We start from the raw sequence: 17,305 nt of genomic DNA, 5'->3' as shown, positions 1-17,305 counted from the left end.
ACGAGATGGACCCAAAAATGTAGACACAGACTGAGGAAGAACTAAGAATAAAGTTTAATAAAGGGTACTGGACAAAGGGACTAAGAAAATAATACAAGGAGCTCAACCTGACACAGAGTAACAAAGAATGTCGAATAACTTAACTAAACAGTTGAGTCAGGGGGCTAGGGAAGAGAACTCAAAGACACACAACTCAAACAAACCCAAAACACCAACTGAGAATTAATGACTGTAGGAAAGTCCAAAGTCCAATGGGAAAACAGCCCAAAGGTTCAAGAACAAAAAAGGAAGCATCTTAAAGAGACCACAGACACAGCACAAACAGGGTATAGGGAGCAGAATATAAAGGGTAGGAACCGGGAGCTAATGAGCAACAGGTGAAAATTTTGAAAAAGTCTAATAAGGATGTAGCCATTACAAATGGGTACCACAAGATAGGACATTTTGGTGCAAAACAAATATCTTGTCAGTGAACATCTCACAGACAGGTTCAGTAGGTTCAGTATCAACATATTTGTGACTTGCCAAATATATAAACATCACATCCTCTATATGATTATATAAAACATCTGGTCACAACTATTTGTTCTTCAAAATGTGTTTGTTGTTGCACTTTAGTCATATGGAAACATAATTTCAAATACTTGACAAACATCTTCATGCAACAGTCCTGTAAATGTATTATTCTCATTGATAGAGTCATGATGTCCAGACATCCATTCCAGGTGTGTACTTCAGCACACTATGACTTCACTGTTGGGTGTGATTACAGGTGTAACAGAACACACTGATGAACATACCCAGCAGTGATGTCACAAGAAGTTCAGATGTGAAACAGACTCAGAATGGGAAAACACTGCTTTCAGCCTGGTTTTGAAAGGTCTGGCATCATGCTCCTATTGATGACTGACATAACAAGACACCTTATTCACCTGCACAACAATTACACATAGGCACACAAAACAACATATGAGTCAGGCATTATGGGCAGCAAATAAATGTCAGACACATGGCTGAGCTGTGCACATAGGCACATTTAAGACATTTATTTTTATTTAAACTTTAAGGAATGTTCATCTTTAGTTATCTTTTTTAAATTGTTTTTGGTTGAAGTAACTATATGAGTCTCTCATCATTCTTTTCTCTTGGGCCCACTAATCTTGACTGTTGTGCTGTGACAATAATCCATTCAAAACATGTTTGTTAGATCTAAATTTATTCATAAATGACAGAAAGACAAGAGTACCATTGTGAGGTCTACCAGAATAGTATATTACTCTCTATAATTTGCATTTGGCATGCCATGAAAAAAACAAGTATACTCATGCGTACCTATAGTGAACCCATACACCTTTTGCATAAAAACATTAGAACAACAATGCATTTAAGACATTTTAATATCAAATATAGTTAAACACTAGTAGTTTGGGGGATATCACAGAGTTGATGGCTTAAATAGGGGGTGGAATTAAATTCTCTGTTGCCTACGGAACTGAAATAACACACAATAATAATAGTCTCTGTGTAGAAATAGTCTCTTTTTTCTGGATAATTTAGAGGCCTAGTTGCCAGACATCTCAGATTTCTCATATATTTATATATATATATAGAGAGAGAGAGAGAGAGCAAGATTGTTTTGTGTGTAATATTTTATTCATCATGCAGTTGAGGAAGTTTAAACGAGGACAATCACAGCTCATGGCTTGAACTGTCAACAAACCTTCCCCAAATAACTGAAGCTCACATAATGCTAATGCAAACACACCACACACAATCTGCAACAGCTCCAGCTCCCAGTATAACCCTGAGCACACAGCACCTATCACACACACATAGGTTTCCAAGGCTAAGTGACCAGCATGCTCACAAGTTGAAGTGACATAAGAACCTGAATAGCCTTGGGTTCTGCACCCAACCTGAACACAGTTATATGGCAGCTAATGCTGCCACTGTCATGTTCATCCATCAGACCTCACAGGTAATGTCTACCAACTCACTTGGCTTATATCAGCCGGGATATAGTCCTCTATTACGAAAATGAATTATGCCAACTGAGGAGAGGTAACCTCAGACTGGTCATGTGTCATCAAGGGTGCAATATTCATTCATTCATTCATTTTCTACCGCTTAGTCCCTGAACGGGGTCACGGAGCCAAGCCCGGCCGGCAATCGGGCAAAGGCGGGGCACACCCTGGGCAGGTCGCCAATCCATCGTAGGGCTAACACATAGACGAACAACCACACACACACACACACACACACACACTCCTATGGGCAATTTAGAGACACCAATCAACCGAAGCTGCGTGTCTTTGGACTGTGGGAGGAAGCCGGAGTGCCCGGAGAGAACCCATGCAAGCACGGGGAGAACATGCAAACTCCACACAGAAAGGTCCCAGGTGGGGCCCGAACTTGGAACCTTCTCTCTGTGAGGCAACGGCGCTAACCACAGTGCCACCATGCTGCCCGGGGGCAATATGATTGGCTTCTTTTTGTTAGTACCTGTGCTACCAAGGGGGCAGTCTACAGCTAGACAGATGCTCGAGGCCAAGGCGAGATGGGCTACAGAGTCAGCCGTTTCACTCCTGTGATCTAATCTGTTACCCATCATGCATCCTGCTTCACTAATGAAAAGGCAAGGTCTCATCCGTCACAGGCAGCTATGGTAAATGGAATTTTAACCCCCCGTTATACTGAATGAAGCTCTTCAGGCACAAATGCCTGTAAACGTGCAAAAGGGCCTGGATGATGGATGATCATTGCAAAGACCCCAGAGCTACAGGATATTAATATCAAGAGGAAAACATCATTTGAGGTTCCTGCTTCCGATAGATGCTCCTCTGCTTTCTGCCACTCAGGAAAAGGCGCAGCCAAGCTTGGCCTCTGTTTAAGTGTAGCAAGACGTTTAAAGAGGACCCACACTGTCTTCATTATCCTTCTCCTTCAAGCAGGCAGCCTGGAATGCTTGGAGTGTTACACCACATGGCTAAATGTGGTTTTAAATTAATAATGCTCCAGTGGTTAAGAAGGGACATTTCTGGCATCAGTCAAGCATACCAGCTACAGACAAGAGTTTAAAAATGAATGCATACTGTATTGTCCTTGTGTTAAATAAAACGCATCATGCAGACTTAAAGGTATTAAAAAGCTCATTTTAATGTTTTGCTGATTTTGCCTGTAAATAAGTAAAGCTGTTGTTCTCTGCTGCTGTAAGACATTATTCATCCCATATCACAGCTGAGAATATGCTCCTCATACTCAAGAGAATAATCTGAGGAAAATGCAAGTTGTTAATTTTTTGTCAGAGCTCTTGAAAGTGTTTAGCTGAGTAATAAATGTTTAAAACAACAGTGTTTTTACTTTAAGATTATAACTGTAATCTAGTTTTCCAAAATTTTCCCAGTCATGAGAAGCTCTGCTCTATTTTGTATCTGAGACTTTTTTATAGAGTTTTGTTTTCACTATCCAGAAGATGTATCTCAGCCAATGAGAAGGATGACATAGTTTTGTTGGTGGGGGGTTGAGGAGTTGATAAATATTTAGTGAGAAAGACAGATGCTGTAAGCTTTAGGTTAGGGTTAGGATAAGACTCCAGGAAATGAATGTAAGTCAAAGTCCCCCCAAGGTTTGAAAACAAACGTGTGTGCACTCCTGGTATTACTCCAACTGTGGGGACCAACACCTGTTTACACTCTCACACTGTGGGGACTCACTTTTCTCATGAAGACCAGATGCTGGTCCTAGCCATGGAAATCACTGAATGTTAGGGTGACAATTTGGTTTAAGCTTAGAGTTAGGTTAAGGTTAGCATAAGTCTCCAAGAAATGAATGTAAGTCAGTGTTAAGTCCCTGTGAGGATTAAAACCTGGAAAATTCTATGAATAATGGTGTGAAATTAAATTCAATAGCAATTCAGTCAGATTATTAGGCAACAAATATCATTTCCATTATAACCCTAAATCAAATTTAAAAACATTTGATCTCTGATGAAAAGCTTTTTTATCCTGTGTTAAAATTTTGGTTATCATGGCTGCATTATTGTAATTTTCATTTCATTTTTAGTGATTTAGGAGTTCAGAACTGAGCTTGATATGAACCCCAGAGCACAGTGCCTCTCACTTTAATGACCTCATCTCTCAACACAGAGCTCTTCCACTGTCACAGCTGTTGGTGGAGCTACATGTCTTTGGTACTTAGAATAGGTATATCTCTTGCAACACATTGGATGAGTCCAAGAGCCATAACTGCTTTACCAGTGAATTACAATCCAAGCATTCTTTTGAAAGAAAAGTGGCTTCCGTCTTCCACAGAAGCTCAGTGTCACCTTGGTAAATTCTAGTGTGCTGCTCCCATCCACAGTTGAACCAATGTTTTCAGTTATTCTTCCACACGGCACTAGCAACTTCACTCTTTGGCTCCCATGAGGGTCTTCATTGTCTGTTCCCGGTAATACTCTGTTTCTGAGCCTAAATCTGAAGCGCCACAGACCTCCCAGCGGGGACACACCACCTCTCTTTTCTCTCAGCCTTAACGGCACTGAAAAGATGAAACATCTAGCAGAGACTGTCATGACATTATTATATCTGGTGGCAGTAGAATTTCAATAGAGCTGTGTGGATATTTTAGAAAAAAGGTGGCTACAAAAGATTAGAAGCAAAATGAGGTGAACGTCATGAGAATATTCCTTTCATGAACATCTCACCCCCTCACCCATCTGTGTCTGTCTCCTCAGGGTTTTTTCCGCCGAAGCATCCAGAAGAACATGGTGTACACATGTCACCGGGACAAGAACTGCATTATCAACAAGGTGACAAGGAACCGTTGTCAGTACTGTCGCCTGCAGAAGTGCTTCACGGTGGGAATGTCCAAAGAGTGTGAGTTTCAGACCCAATTTACACAGTGTGCTTATACAGTATGAACTTAATTTATATATTGTCATGAGTTTGAAAAGAAAGGCTTGTTGTCCCTTGGTTTCTGCTGTTTAAGAGGCTTTTTGAGTTAAATAAAAAACAATATAATTTAGGGGACTCAGATGCTTTTTTGTTTTGTTTTGTTTTGTTAATGGTATTCCAAATAAAAATTGCCAATTTAAATAAGAAAGTTCAGTGTTAATTTTGACCTTTGAATCTTTCCAAAGTACATAAAGAGTAGCCCTTCATGGTTATATTTATAGGACCTGTACACCCACACAGGTGTTTTCACTTAGGACTGATTAGATCTCTGCTCATGTTGACTTTAGTTGGAACTACTAGGTTTGAGAAAAAGGCTAAAGAGTCAGGAATTTGTGTTATTTGTGATTTCTTTACTCAAGTGTCTCTGAGCATTGTTCTCTACCTGTCTATCTGCCCCCGTCCAGATGATTTGACCTGATGAAAACACTGATACATCGTCAGAGTCACCTTCAGTTATTAATGTACACATAAAGCAATGATTGTACAAGGAGTGCAAGGAGGAGCAACGAATGTGCACCAAGTGCTTTCTGTAGGACAGGTAAAATGCCAAAATTTACTGAAACTACTGAAAAATCAGAGGGACCTTTATTTATGTCAAGGCTGGCAACTGGTTTAGTCACTGAATGACTGGTGGCAGTAAATGACATACTGGAAGTATCTCTTCAATACTTTTTCAGGCAAGCTACGTACCTATTCACTGACCTAGGCAATTTCATCCATCCATCCATCCATTATACATACTGCTTATCCTGAAAAGGGTTGTTGGGGGGCTGGAGCCTATCCCAGTTGACATTGGGCGAGAGTTGCGGTACACCCTGGACAGTTCGCCAGTCTATCACAGGACTGACATATAGAGACAGATACTAGGCAATTTGATAACTCACATTGGATATATGACTGTAGCTTCCATGTTAGGTAGCTCACATACGGCAGCCCACTAGGTATGTATCTGACTTTGATAGTCATTAGCCATGAGCATTCATAGGCTAGCCATTAGCATTCCCAGGGAAGGCATTAGTGTACCTAAGCTACTGTAGCTCAAAAAACAGAAGTGGAAACATAACCTGTGGCCTTTACAGTAAGAGTGTCCAGAAACTCATAGCTCTGGTTTGACAATGTGTGTTTCTTGAGGTTAATTTTAATATATATACAGTCATGGTAAAGACAAAGTATAACCTCCTTCAATTTATATTATTGGTCATCAGGTGGTATAAAACAATTGTGCGGACCTCACTAATGTATATAAACAAACAAACAAAATATACTCAGGTCACAAAGAAAAAAACAACAGATTTCAATATGTGGTTACTATTTTCCAAAGGTACAGTAAATCAACATTCAGAAACCAGATGGGAAGTATACCCTTCCTACTTCCACAGTCATTAAGGGAGTAATCAGCAGCCAGGTGTTACTAATCTAGTGCACAGGATTAGTCAATCATTAAGAAGTGTGACTACCTCTATAACAGCAGAACATTTGGCAGTTTGGTGTTCTGGAGCACTGAAGTGTGTGTGTCTACATCATGTCAAAAAAAAAGGACTCAGAGAACCTATTCTCACCACTTATCAATTTGGTATGGTAATAAGATCATCAACAAACAATCTGAGACTCCTTGTTCTACAGTGAGAAAGACTTTTTACAAATAGAGACCCTTCAAGACAGCTACCAGTCCTCTCAGGGATGGCCATCCCAGCAAGTTCAGTCCAAGGTCAGATTTTATTATTATAAAAAGACTGAACAAGTATGGCCTTCACAAAAGGTTATCTAGGAAAAAGCCCCTTCTCTCCACAAAAAATAAGGCAGCATGACTTAGGTTTGCAAAATTGCATCTCAACAAACCATAGTAGCTCTGGAAAAACTGCCTTTGGACTGGTGAGACCAAAGTGGAGCTGTTTCTTTGTCATGCACGACATCGTGTTTGGTGAAAACCAAACAGCGTATCACCATAAGCACCTCATAACCACCTGTCAAGCATGATGGTGGAGGAGTTTTGATTTGGACTTGTTTGGCAGTCACGGGACCTAGGGAACTTGCAGACATGGAGATGACAGTGAACTCCACTTTATAGTAGAATATTCTTGAGACAAATGTCAGGCCATCTGCCCAGCAGCTTAAGCTGGGCCAAAACTGGGTCATGCAACAGGACAATGATCCCAAGCACATCATCACTGAGATGCTGTGGCAGGATGTTAACAGAGCTGTGCACGAATGGGTCCTCTCACACATCAGTGAACTGAAGCCATGTTGGACAGAAGAGTGGGCCAACATTTCTCCAAAATGATATTGGAGGCTCATAAACTCCTACAGAAAACATTTACTTCAAGTTGCTAAGGGTGGTTCTACATGCTAAGGAATTATAGGGTGAACTTTTAATAAACCACATGGTTTCTGAATGTTGGTTTACTTTTGGGAGACAGTAACCATATGTTGAAATCTGTTGTGTTTTTGTTGTCACCTGAAGTAATTTTATTGTTTCAAAGATCAAGATTTTTATTGTCAATTCATTATATACAGAAAAACAGACATACAGAAAAATCGAAATACTGTTTTTCTCTTTCATCTAATATTGAATGCCGTACCATTTAAGAAACTAAAATAGAATAAAAGTAGAATAAAATAGAATAAGAAAACTTAAAATAATTAGGATAAATCTAAATGGTACAACCTAATAGGTTATAATAGGCTATTTTTTTATTGTTTTTAGGCCCTGATGAATAAAAACATAGACCTGAAAGAGGGAGTACTTTCTTTATATCATGACTGTAGATATATTTCAATCAGGAAAGACACAAATAGATGACAATGACAGAATTTATTTAAACATATTTGGTGTCAACCCCATCTGGAATAGATACAAAGGGATCAAACCCGCTGAGTAAAAGCCAAATCAAATATCCCCAGGCCTTTGATGGAGACTTGACATTGATGGTGGTGGGGTGTAGGAGGTTAAACTGGGGTGTAACCCCACTATAATGAAATGGTGACTGACTGTTGTCTTCCGGCTTGAACTTATGTATTGTAAAAGCTTCATCTGAATAATGCTGATCTCATTATTCATTACTTAGTACCCCAGTCATGATTTTACTTAGGATCTGCAGAAGGAATGAGGAGACCTCCACTCAGCTAGTTTGCTAGTTTGTTCACTATATACACTGACCAGTATTTCAGCCAGTGAGGAGCAGTTGCATCATTTCTCAAACGCTTTCACAAAAATGAAGGATGAACAACCGGAGGCTAAAATGAAATATGTTACCTTGAGTTATACTAATGTATTAGTGGAGTTTTCAGACATTCAGTATTTAGGAAATTTCAGTCACCTGCTACTGTAAAGGCCCTCGTGTTCCCTCTCCTTTATCAGAAGGAACAGTTTACATTTCACAGGTTTTTTGACTGCATCACCATTTATAGCTCAGGTCCACTTAATGCTCCATTAGCTTTTGGGGTCAGGGCCATGCCTTTCTATTATGCTGTTTACCACCTCAGTCATGGTCATGTCCATGTCTTGATATCCTCAGGCTAACACCCCCCCCACACACACACACACACAAACACATACAGGGCAATTGATGACAAAGGGTGGTGTCCTTCACATCCTGTTCTGAACACCTACTCCAAGAGGTCCATGGTGACAGGATGTTGTGCTTGCCATTGGAACTTTTATCAAACATCTATCTAACAACCATAGCTGATATTATCAGGGAGATCACCTGAAAAGTTGGTCAAGTTAAATGTCAAAATTCATAGTGACTGGGATAGGAGAGTTATTTTACTAGAGCAAAGTTTTAGACAGACCAAATGGTATTTTCATTCTTACCTGAGGTGTTCAGATTGAATGCAAAGTAACTTTATATCTTGTGTAAATCAGGCAAGGTTGACCACAAGTGTGTTTTTGCACTTTTTTGTTTGTTACCATAGTCATTTCACTGACTATACATTCTGTATGTTAGATGTAGGTGTTAGCTAGCTGTTGGCAACGTCTAAGTGTATAGAGCATACTTGTGCTAGCTCAGAGTAAGAACATACAGTATCAGGAACTAATTTTCAAACAGGTACCATCCTTTTTTAACCTATATGGTTATATTAGAAAATTGTCATCATATCTTCGGAATGAGTCTGGAGTTTTTGCTCAAGCTCAAAGACCATTAACCTGAATGGGCATTTTGCACCAGTGAGAAAAGGAGGAGAGAAGAATGACTATTTACTGTCGACATGCACTGTGTGTCTGCTAGTAGCTGTGTAGCCTCAGCTAGAATGTGAAGTCTTGTGTTGATACAAAGGTTTGAAAGAAATTACTTAAAAAAAAAGATTTTCAATGTTTAATGTGTTCTTCCTTTATACACCAAACACCGTAGAACTAACAAACAAGGTAAATACAATGGAAATAAACAACCATGTTACTTCACATTGAATAGACATGGTGCAACAATAAATCCATAAACAAAAATGAGACATACCACTTTGACTTGCTTGTGAGCAAAGGCTGGTAGTAAAACTCAAACTTCTTAAATTAATGTTTTAAATGTCCTTCCTCTGCTGCTAGTCTTCTCTCTCTCGTGGAAGGACTGGAAGTAGCACAGCGGAAACAATAGTTCTGACAAAATAAAACTTATGGGACTAATTGTATTCAAAACAAAACTATATCAATATACTAAAACAAATACCATTCATAATGTTGCATAAGAAATACAAAACACATAAACAAAATGTGCAACTTCATAAACTTATCCGCTGCATAACAATGACCTTCACAGGGATGCACAGAAAACTGCACAGACTCCATGACAGTAGCTACAGGTTTTAAGAAACAACATTTTGAAGATGTATTCTGGGTGGGGGTGGTTCAAAGGAGATTTCCAGGTATGCAATACCACTGTGATACAGTATCACACTGTCCTGGGGCAAGCCCCAGAGCACATACATGAACCTATTGCAACAAGCCCCAGTCCAGGTACTGTTGGATGAGGCCAAGGGACAGATGGACATTTTGGTCAGAAGAAGGGATACTAGACAAGCCAACAGCTGGTCCATGCAGTGTCCCCCACTAAGAAAAACTGCCTCAATAACATACAAAAAATGGCAAACAGCAATTGACAAAAGAAACATTTCTGAAGGTCTTTAAAAAGCTGAGTTTAATCAAACAAGAGTTTGATTAGCTACTCAATTCCTTGCTCTGGAGCATACAGCTTACCAGCATCTGCCAGTGAAAGTGGCCCAGCTCCGTATCCCTAGGAATTTCATACATATTGGATGCCCCTGCAGAGCACAATTTGCATTCAGTGCCAATGTTCAATGCCAACACAGGAAACAGTGTGCCTTTTATGAAGCAAAACAGCAGAAAGTAATGGTGTGGAGGTTGGGTGGTAGGTGACCCTGTAGGTTGTAGCATCTGGCTTTTAAGCAAGAGACCAAAGTTTGTGTCCTGTCACAATTCAACACATTTTCTTCTCCATTGCCACAAAATCTTTTTGTTAATGTCCCTTTATCCAGAATAACTAATCAAAACCATAGTTTATTTTCATTAACATAATCTTTCCTTAACTGTCACCATATGTTTCAGGCCAAATGCAGAGGCATCTGCTGTTGTTATTAAGATATTAATCCACTCTGGCTGTAACTACCATCCTGACAGTGCAGCGAAATATCCAATCAGTTGTTTGATTAGCTTGATGATCAATCACACAAACAATTGTCCAACCACTGGTCATTGATTAGCAGGCCACTCCTGTTGCCAACTTACATTTCTGTTTGAGATCAAGCTACCTCTGTTGTTTTCAGCATAGAACTTTTACTGTTGTTTTTACATTCATTTTGATGTTTCACCTTTTTTATGTTCATTCTGCTTAAGGTACTCACTGTGCCTAAGTGTTGATATGGTAGAGGAAACCTTGGCAATGGTGTTAACAAATAAAATAGACAATGCACAGGCACTTACCCCAGTTCACAGTTGTGGTCTTGACTGGACTTGAAATAAGATCCTAAAACAGACAATGCACAGGCACTTTCCCCAGTTCACAGTTGTAGTCTTGACTGGACTTGAAATAAGATCTCGAGTTCGCTTTGTCAAGACAGTAAAAATGTGGTCAATTCCAAGACAAGACCAAGAGCTTCAAAAAAGTGGTCATGAGACCAAAACCAATCTCAAGTACTACAACACTACTGATTAGTATAAACTACTGATTAGCATAAATCAGCGCTCCCCAACCTTTTTTGTATCACGGACTGGTTTCATGCATGAAAATCTTTCTGCAAACTGGGTAGAGGCGCAGAGGTTCCAATAACAAAAACCTTTGTCAGTTCATAGTATGTAATCTGAATGCAACAATTACACTTTATATTAGGCAATTACAATAATTCTACACTATAATACCAAACCAACTGACACGCCTCTGCAACATCACATGGCAGTTGGGGACAGTGCCTCTGGACTGGCAGACCAGGGTGGTGGTCCCTCTTTTCAAAAAGGGGGACCAGAGGGTGTGTTTCAACTATAGGGGGATCACACTCCTCAGCCTCCCTGGGAAAGTCTATGCCAGGGTACTGGAGAGGAGAATTCGACCGATAGCACATGCTGCTCCCATGCAGCATACATTCTCTGTTATATTCTTTTATTATATTGCTGCATTTGCTGCTTAAAGTGTCTTAGATTTTGTTACATATTTACCTACTTTATATTTCATTTATATTTTGTGGCATTCATGTAGGCGGCAAAGTAAGAATTTCATTGTACAGGGAAACACGTTTTCTAATTTTGTATATGACAATAAACACTTTGACCTTGACCTTTAACCTTTGACCTCACTCTCTCCTTAATCATCCGTTGACTATACAGTTTGGGATGGAGGGTCAAACGTTAAGGCACGGGCCGACGCTTGTCACTCTGGCTCATGTAATGGTGTGCTGTCTGATTTGGATTTTGCAATTTTAATTTCTTGATTGGTTTTCCACTTGGTCCAGTTTGGGTGTGGGTTCGGTTAGGGCGTGATTAAGTTTCGATATGTTCCCATTTACAGGTGTGTGCTTGGTCTGGTTTCCTGTTTTAAATAGGGTAAGAGCACTGGTGGGTGTGGGGGTTTTTTATGTTGTGTGTGTGGGGGGAGGGGTTGTTTTGGGGTCAAGGGTTAAGTGTTAGGCGTTGGGGTTGGAATAGTTATGGTCAGGGTAAGGGTATGGGTTGGGAGTTAGGGGAGAGGGGTTGGGGTCTAAAATTACTAGTTAGGATTAGGTGTTTTAGGGTTAGGTGTTTGGTATTAGGGTTAAGGTTTGCCAGGAGCACTGCCAGTGATCTGAAGGGTTATTCCTGTGCCAAGTTCAGTGGAGCTGCAAAGAGGGAAGTTGCTCCTTAACTGTGATATCTTTAGGTTATTCCTGTGCCAAGTTCAGTGGAGCTTGCTCCTTAACTGTGATATCTTTAGAGGTGGCACTGTCATTTGATTGGTTCACCAAGTTGGTCCAGAAGTGTCAACAATTGTTGGATGGATTGCCATGGAATATTTCAAGTCAGAAATGTACTACTTCAGACATTGATGAAACTTGAACTTTTCATCTAGCAGCACCATGTAGATCACATTTACGGTTTGTGGTTCAATATGTTGATATTTATTGGATGGTGTGCCACAAAACTTGGTATAGATGGTACCTAGAGGATAAATCCTGATGACTTTGATGACCCCTTGATTTTTCATCTGGTGCCAGCACTTTGTTATTTTAGTTTGTGACCACATGGCTACAGAACAAACGACATTGTCATCAGGCTCAGCTGTACTTTGTATTTAGTACTAATTAGCTAATTATTTAGGAAACTGCCTAAATTAAGATGCCATAAACATTACCTGCATGGTGAGCATGACTCTTACTGGGAATCTCACTCTGGACAACCATACATGAGACTAATATTTATCTTTTTGTCTGAGTTTTCAGATTATTTGTTTGTTTGGCATGGTGGAAAGAGCCTCTGGACTAACAGTGAGACCATCATCAGACAATGTTATCACTTCTAAATTGTGTACTGTATGAGGTACCCTAATCCCTCCCTCTTTTGTTCCAAGCTCACATCTTCTCAGTGGAGTTTTCCCATCAAACAACCCCTTCTGGGTCTTTAACTTAAACCTCTGGTGGCACCCACTTGGTTAGTGTTATGGCCCAGGCTTCACTACATGGGCTCCAGATAGATAGTGTTTATTTACAGCTGCATCTGTTTGCTCACAGAGAGACTGTGCAGAACGTGGCAGCATGCAGATGGCTTGCGTCTTGATAACAGCAGCCATTCAAGTCTGCTACTGCTGAGCCACACAACAAAGCAGCAGTGGAAAAAACATATCAGGCTGCATCAGGGGGCTCGAGGCAGTTGTGAAAGATGAGGACAAAAGACAGAGGGGTGGACTCATTGACCAAAGCAGGGGAAGTGTCTTGGAAAAAAGAGGGAGAGGGGTGTGACAGTAAGCATCACTGTGAAGAGTGTATTTACCAGTGTGTCTGATTCCCAGTCAGTGACCCTTCATCCCTTACTTTTACACTCTAGAGAGCACTTCAGAAACACTTGGCACTCACTCATTCATGGTGCTCCCTCAGAGCCTGACAGAGTGGCTGAGAAGAGGTTTGCATGCAGTAAACACATTAGGTTTAGCAAACGCTTCTGGTTTTTGGATTGAAATTAAATGGTTTGTTCAGGAGTGTTCAAATGTTCAAAGGCCCCAATTTTAAAAACAACCAAAATCTCAGTGACTCAGTTCTGGATGTGGGAGTTTTAATTTAGTTTTGACAACCATATTCATGATGCACCATTAATATTCTAGTGCCTTAGAGGCATTGGAAACTTCAGATTCATATTATTTCATCAGAAAAAAAGAAATGGATAACGAAATTCTTCATACATATACTGATTGTGGAACTTGTGGAATAATTTGAAATTCATTGTTGACTTGAAATCAGTGTCATTGGCAGAAATTTTAAAGTTCAAGATAATGATATATAATATTTTAGGAGAAAGTCTCAGCTGTGAAATGTGTAATGTGAATGGTGTTCCTTTAGTGATGAAACCAGAGAGAGGCCACCTTAGGCTGGCCACAATAAAAGGCCACTCTAAAATGTGCAGTTTTACTGTATTGGGGGGGTCCAGGGGGGTCCGAAAACCAGTCAGTGTCTGGTGTGACCACCATTTGCCTCACGCGGTGCAGCACATCTCCTTCGCATAGAGTTGATCAGGTTCCTCTTCAAAGGCTGTGCGAAGTTGCTAGATATTGGCAGGAACTGGAACATGCTGTCATATACCCCGATCCAGAACATCCCAAACATGCTCAATGGGTGACATGCCTGGTGAGTATGCTGGCACACACACACTCACTTCTAGGGGCAATATAGAGTCAATCAACCTAAGCTGCATGTCTTTGGACTGGGAGGAAGCCAGAGTACCCGGAGAGAACCCACACAGGCACAGGGAGAGCATGCAGACTCTCCACTGAAAGGCCCCTGGTTGGCCTGAGCTCAAAACCAGAACCTTCTTACTGTGAGGCGACAGCGCTCAGTGATATGTCTGATTAATAAACAGAATTTTCAGTATCTTACCAGTGTAGGCCTCTTACATCACTTTTTTCTTCACCTGATCATTATAGCTAGTTTAACAATCTTATTATCAAGAAGTAAGAAATCAACTGGACTTAGATTTCTAGATCGAAGACATGTCACCTCTCATCCAAGAGGCTTCATCAGTTCTGACTGCTCACCAAAAAAGCAAACCGCTCACCCACCTGACGCCATTCACGTTGTCTGCCATCTGCCCTGTACAGTGAAAACCAGAATTCATCCGTGAAGAGAATACCTCTTCAAAGTGCCAGACGCCATCGAATGTGAGCATTTGCCCACTCAAGTCAGTTACGATGACAAACTGCAGTCAGGTCGAGACCCCGATGAGGACAACGAGCATGCAGATGAGCTTCCCTGAGACACGTGGTCTGCGGTTGTGAGGCCGGTTGGATGTACTGCCAAATTCTCTTAAACGCCTTTGGAGATGGCTTATGGTAGAGAAATGAACATTCCCTTCACGGTAAACAGCTCTGGTGGACATTCCTACAGTCAGCATGCCAATTGCACGCTCCCTCAAAACTTGCGACATCTGTGGCATTGTGCTGTGTGATAAAACTGCACATTTTAGAGTAGCCTTGTATTGTGGCCAGCTTAAGGCACACCTGTGAGGTGGATGGATTATTTTGGCAAAGGAGAAGTGTTCACTAACACAGATTTAGACAGATTTGTAAACAATATTTGAGAGAAATAGGCCTTTTGTGTACATAGAAAAAGTCATAGATCTTTGAGTTCAGCTCATAAAAAATGGGGGAAAACACAAAAGTGTTGCATTTATAATTTTGTTCAGTGTATGGCACATAACATTTTGTCATAATAACCTGCTGCCACAAATTACTGTTGTATTTCACAGGAGGATGGTCTCAAATGTTCTGGTAAACTCAGTGTACATTATCTGCTCGGCAGTAGACGGCAAAGAGAAATGTTTATGAATAGCTGGTGTAGAAAACCGGACCTCTGCCAAGTTAAAGACCCACTTTATATTTCTCAGAAGTTGGTCAGTAATAAGTCACCAATAATATAAATTAACATAGATGCTAATGTTGCTCTCTGTCTGCTGGATGTATTAATAGGTAGCTGAGTGCTACAATGATCAGTTTTATAAGGCTGTAATGTTATAGTGGCCTTTCACTCCCAAGTATCCAAAAAATGCTAAAGCAACTTTAAGTTATTTAGCAAACAGAAACGCCAAGCAAATATGAGTATCTGCTGAGTTTTCCCTTTAGACTGCATAAAAACAAACAAACAAAAACTCCTATTTCACTGACACCACTCATACCAGTGCAAACAGCTCTGGCAAATAAAGCACAGGGTCATCAAGAAAAACAGAATGCGATATAATCCATGTATGCACAGCACTGTCCAAACAAATGTTTGATCTTCCTGGCAGATTTCCTTGTAACATGGATGGTGTATCATAACAGAGAAATGGAAGTCTGTTGTAGTGTTAACTGTCCAGAGTTGTAAAATCCTTTCTCATAGTTCTGACTGAAATAATTATAAGGTGCTGTGCAGTCTGAATGCCCAGCTCTCAATTTTATAAAAAAAACAAAAAACTAATCTGTGTTCAGGGATTCAGCAGACCCTTATAGGCCACTAAAGCTAAAAGTGCAGCTACCTTTTATAATGAAGGAGTAGTAACAATTACACGATGGTGAAAGTCTCTGCTCTGGATAAGTTCCTGTTCTGAGGGAATTAAAAAGCCATATGTTTTCATAGCCTCTTGTCTGATGCATCATTTGGATGTATCTGCTCCTCCTGCAGTAATTTGTCTGGAGCGCAGTGGTAATTGATTGCCCTGGGTGGGTGGAGGCTGCACTCACCAGGTTGCTGTCTTCATAAATCACATCTTATGTGGCTCGTCAACCTTTGTGAGGACCACGACACCCAAACCACTACACTGTGACAAATATATACACATGTGTGAACAAATTGTAGAAATTCCTCCTTTCTATACCACTATTCTGTACCATCTCCCTGCCATGGGGCAAAATGTGTCTATGTATAAGCTTACTGAATGCCTGTTTCACCCTTACCACACCTCTCTCAATATATATACACTTTCAATGTTTCCTGACTTTGTTGCATGAATATAAAGTGGTTTTATTGTTAACTAGGGCAGACGATGTGACTGCTGTATTGTCAGTCACAGAAGGTCCCTTGGGTGTCTGCTGTGACAATAGACCCAGCTCTTTCTCTTAAGCTCCACTTCTTATTATAGTAAAGGAGATTGTGAGGCTGATCAGAGAGTTGTAATGTTAGTATTATCATGCTGTGCATTAAGTGATAAACCTTGTAGGTTTCTTTGAACGTCCTGCTGCAACAAACTTCAAAGATCACACTTAATGAAGCAAAGGACTCCATGGACTCCAGTATCTTGGGTGCACTTACACAGAACAAGCACCTGGGATCTGTTGGAGAACAGTGGGATTCTTTCTTAAAGCTATTTGTATTTGTTTATTTGGAGTTTTTAAAGCATCTATACGTTAGTGTATTATTCACTGCCAGGGTATAATTTCCACTGCAGACAGGGACAGTATCCTCTTACTGTCCAGCTGTCATAGTCCATATGAGAGAAGATTTAGATTCATTAAAAGTGCACTTACAGCAACATTACTGTAAAGGCATCCTGGGAAGTCTTTTTTGTAAACAAAGTTAAATTAACATTCACTGTTTTTGACCGAATGCATTGTATGTACCTTTGAAACCTACAAAATGTATTGAATGCATTTCCTTTCATATAAAACCACAAAGCCTGAGCCTTCATAGCCTAATGG

At 40.3% G+C, this 17,305-nt stretch overlaps 1 protein-coding gene across 2 annotated transcripts in view; it reads left to right on the top strand.

The window, feature by feature from the left end:
* Positions 1 to 17,305, top strand: part of LOC109972155 (retinoic acid receptor beta) — a 67,960-nt gene that overhangs the window by 25,409 nt on the left and 25,246 nt on the right. For both annotated transcript variants that reach the window (XM_020620835.1, XM_020620834.1), the window contains one exon: positions 4,733 to 4,874. In XM_020620835.1, coding sequence (XP_020476491.1) covers positions 4,733 to 4,874 — 142 coding nt within the window. The remainder of the gene's footprint in view (positions 1 to 4,732; positions 4,875 to 17,305) is intronic.

The sequence above is a fragment of the Monopterus albus genome, unplaced genomic scaffold (genome assembly GCF_001952655.1).
Source record: "Monopterus albus unplaced genomic scaffold, M_albus_1.0 scaffold249.1, whole genome shotgun sequence".
Classification (NCBI taxonomy): domain Eukaryota; kingdom Metazoa; phylum Chordata; class Actinopteri; order Synbranchiformes; family Synbranchidae; genus Monopterus; species Monopterus albus.
The sequence above is the reverse complement of the archived record's forward strand: the minus strand, read 5'-3'. Positions and strand labels throughout refer to the sequence as shown.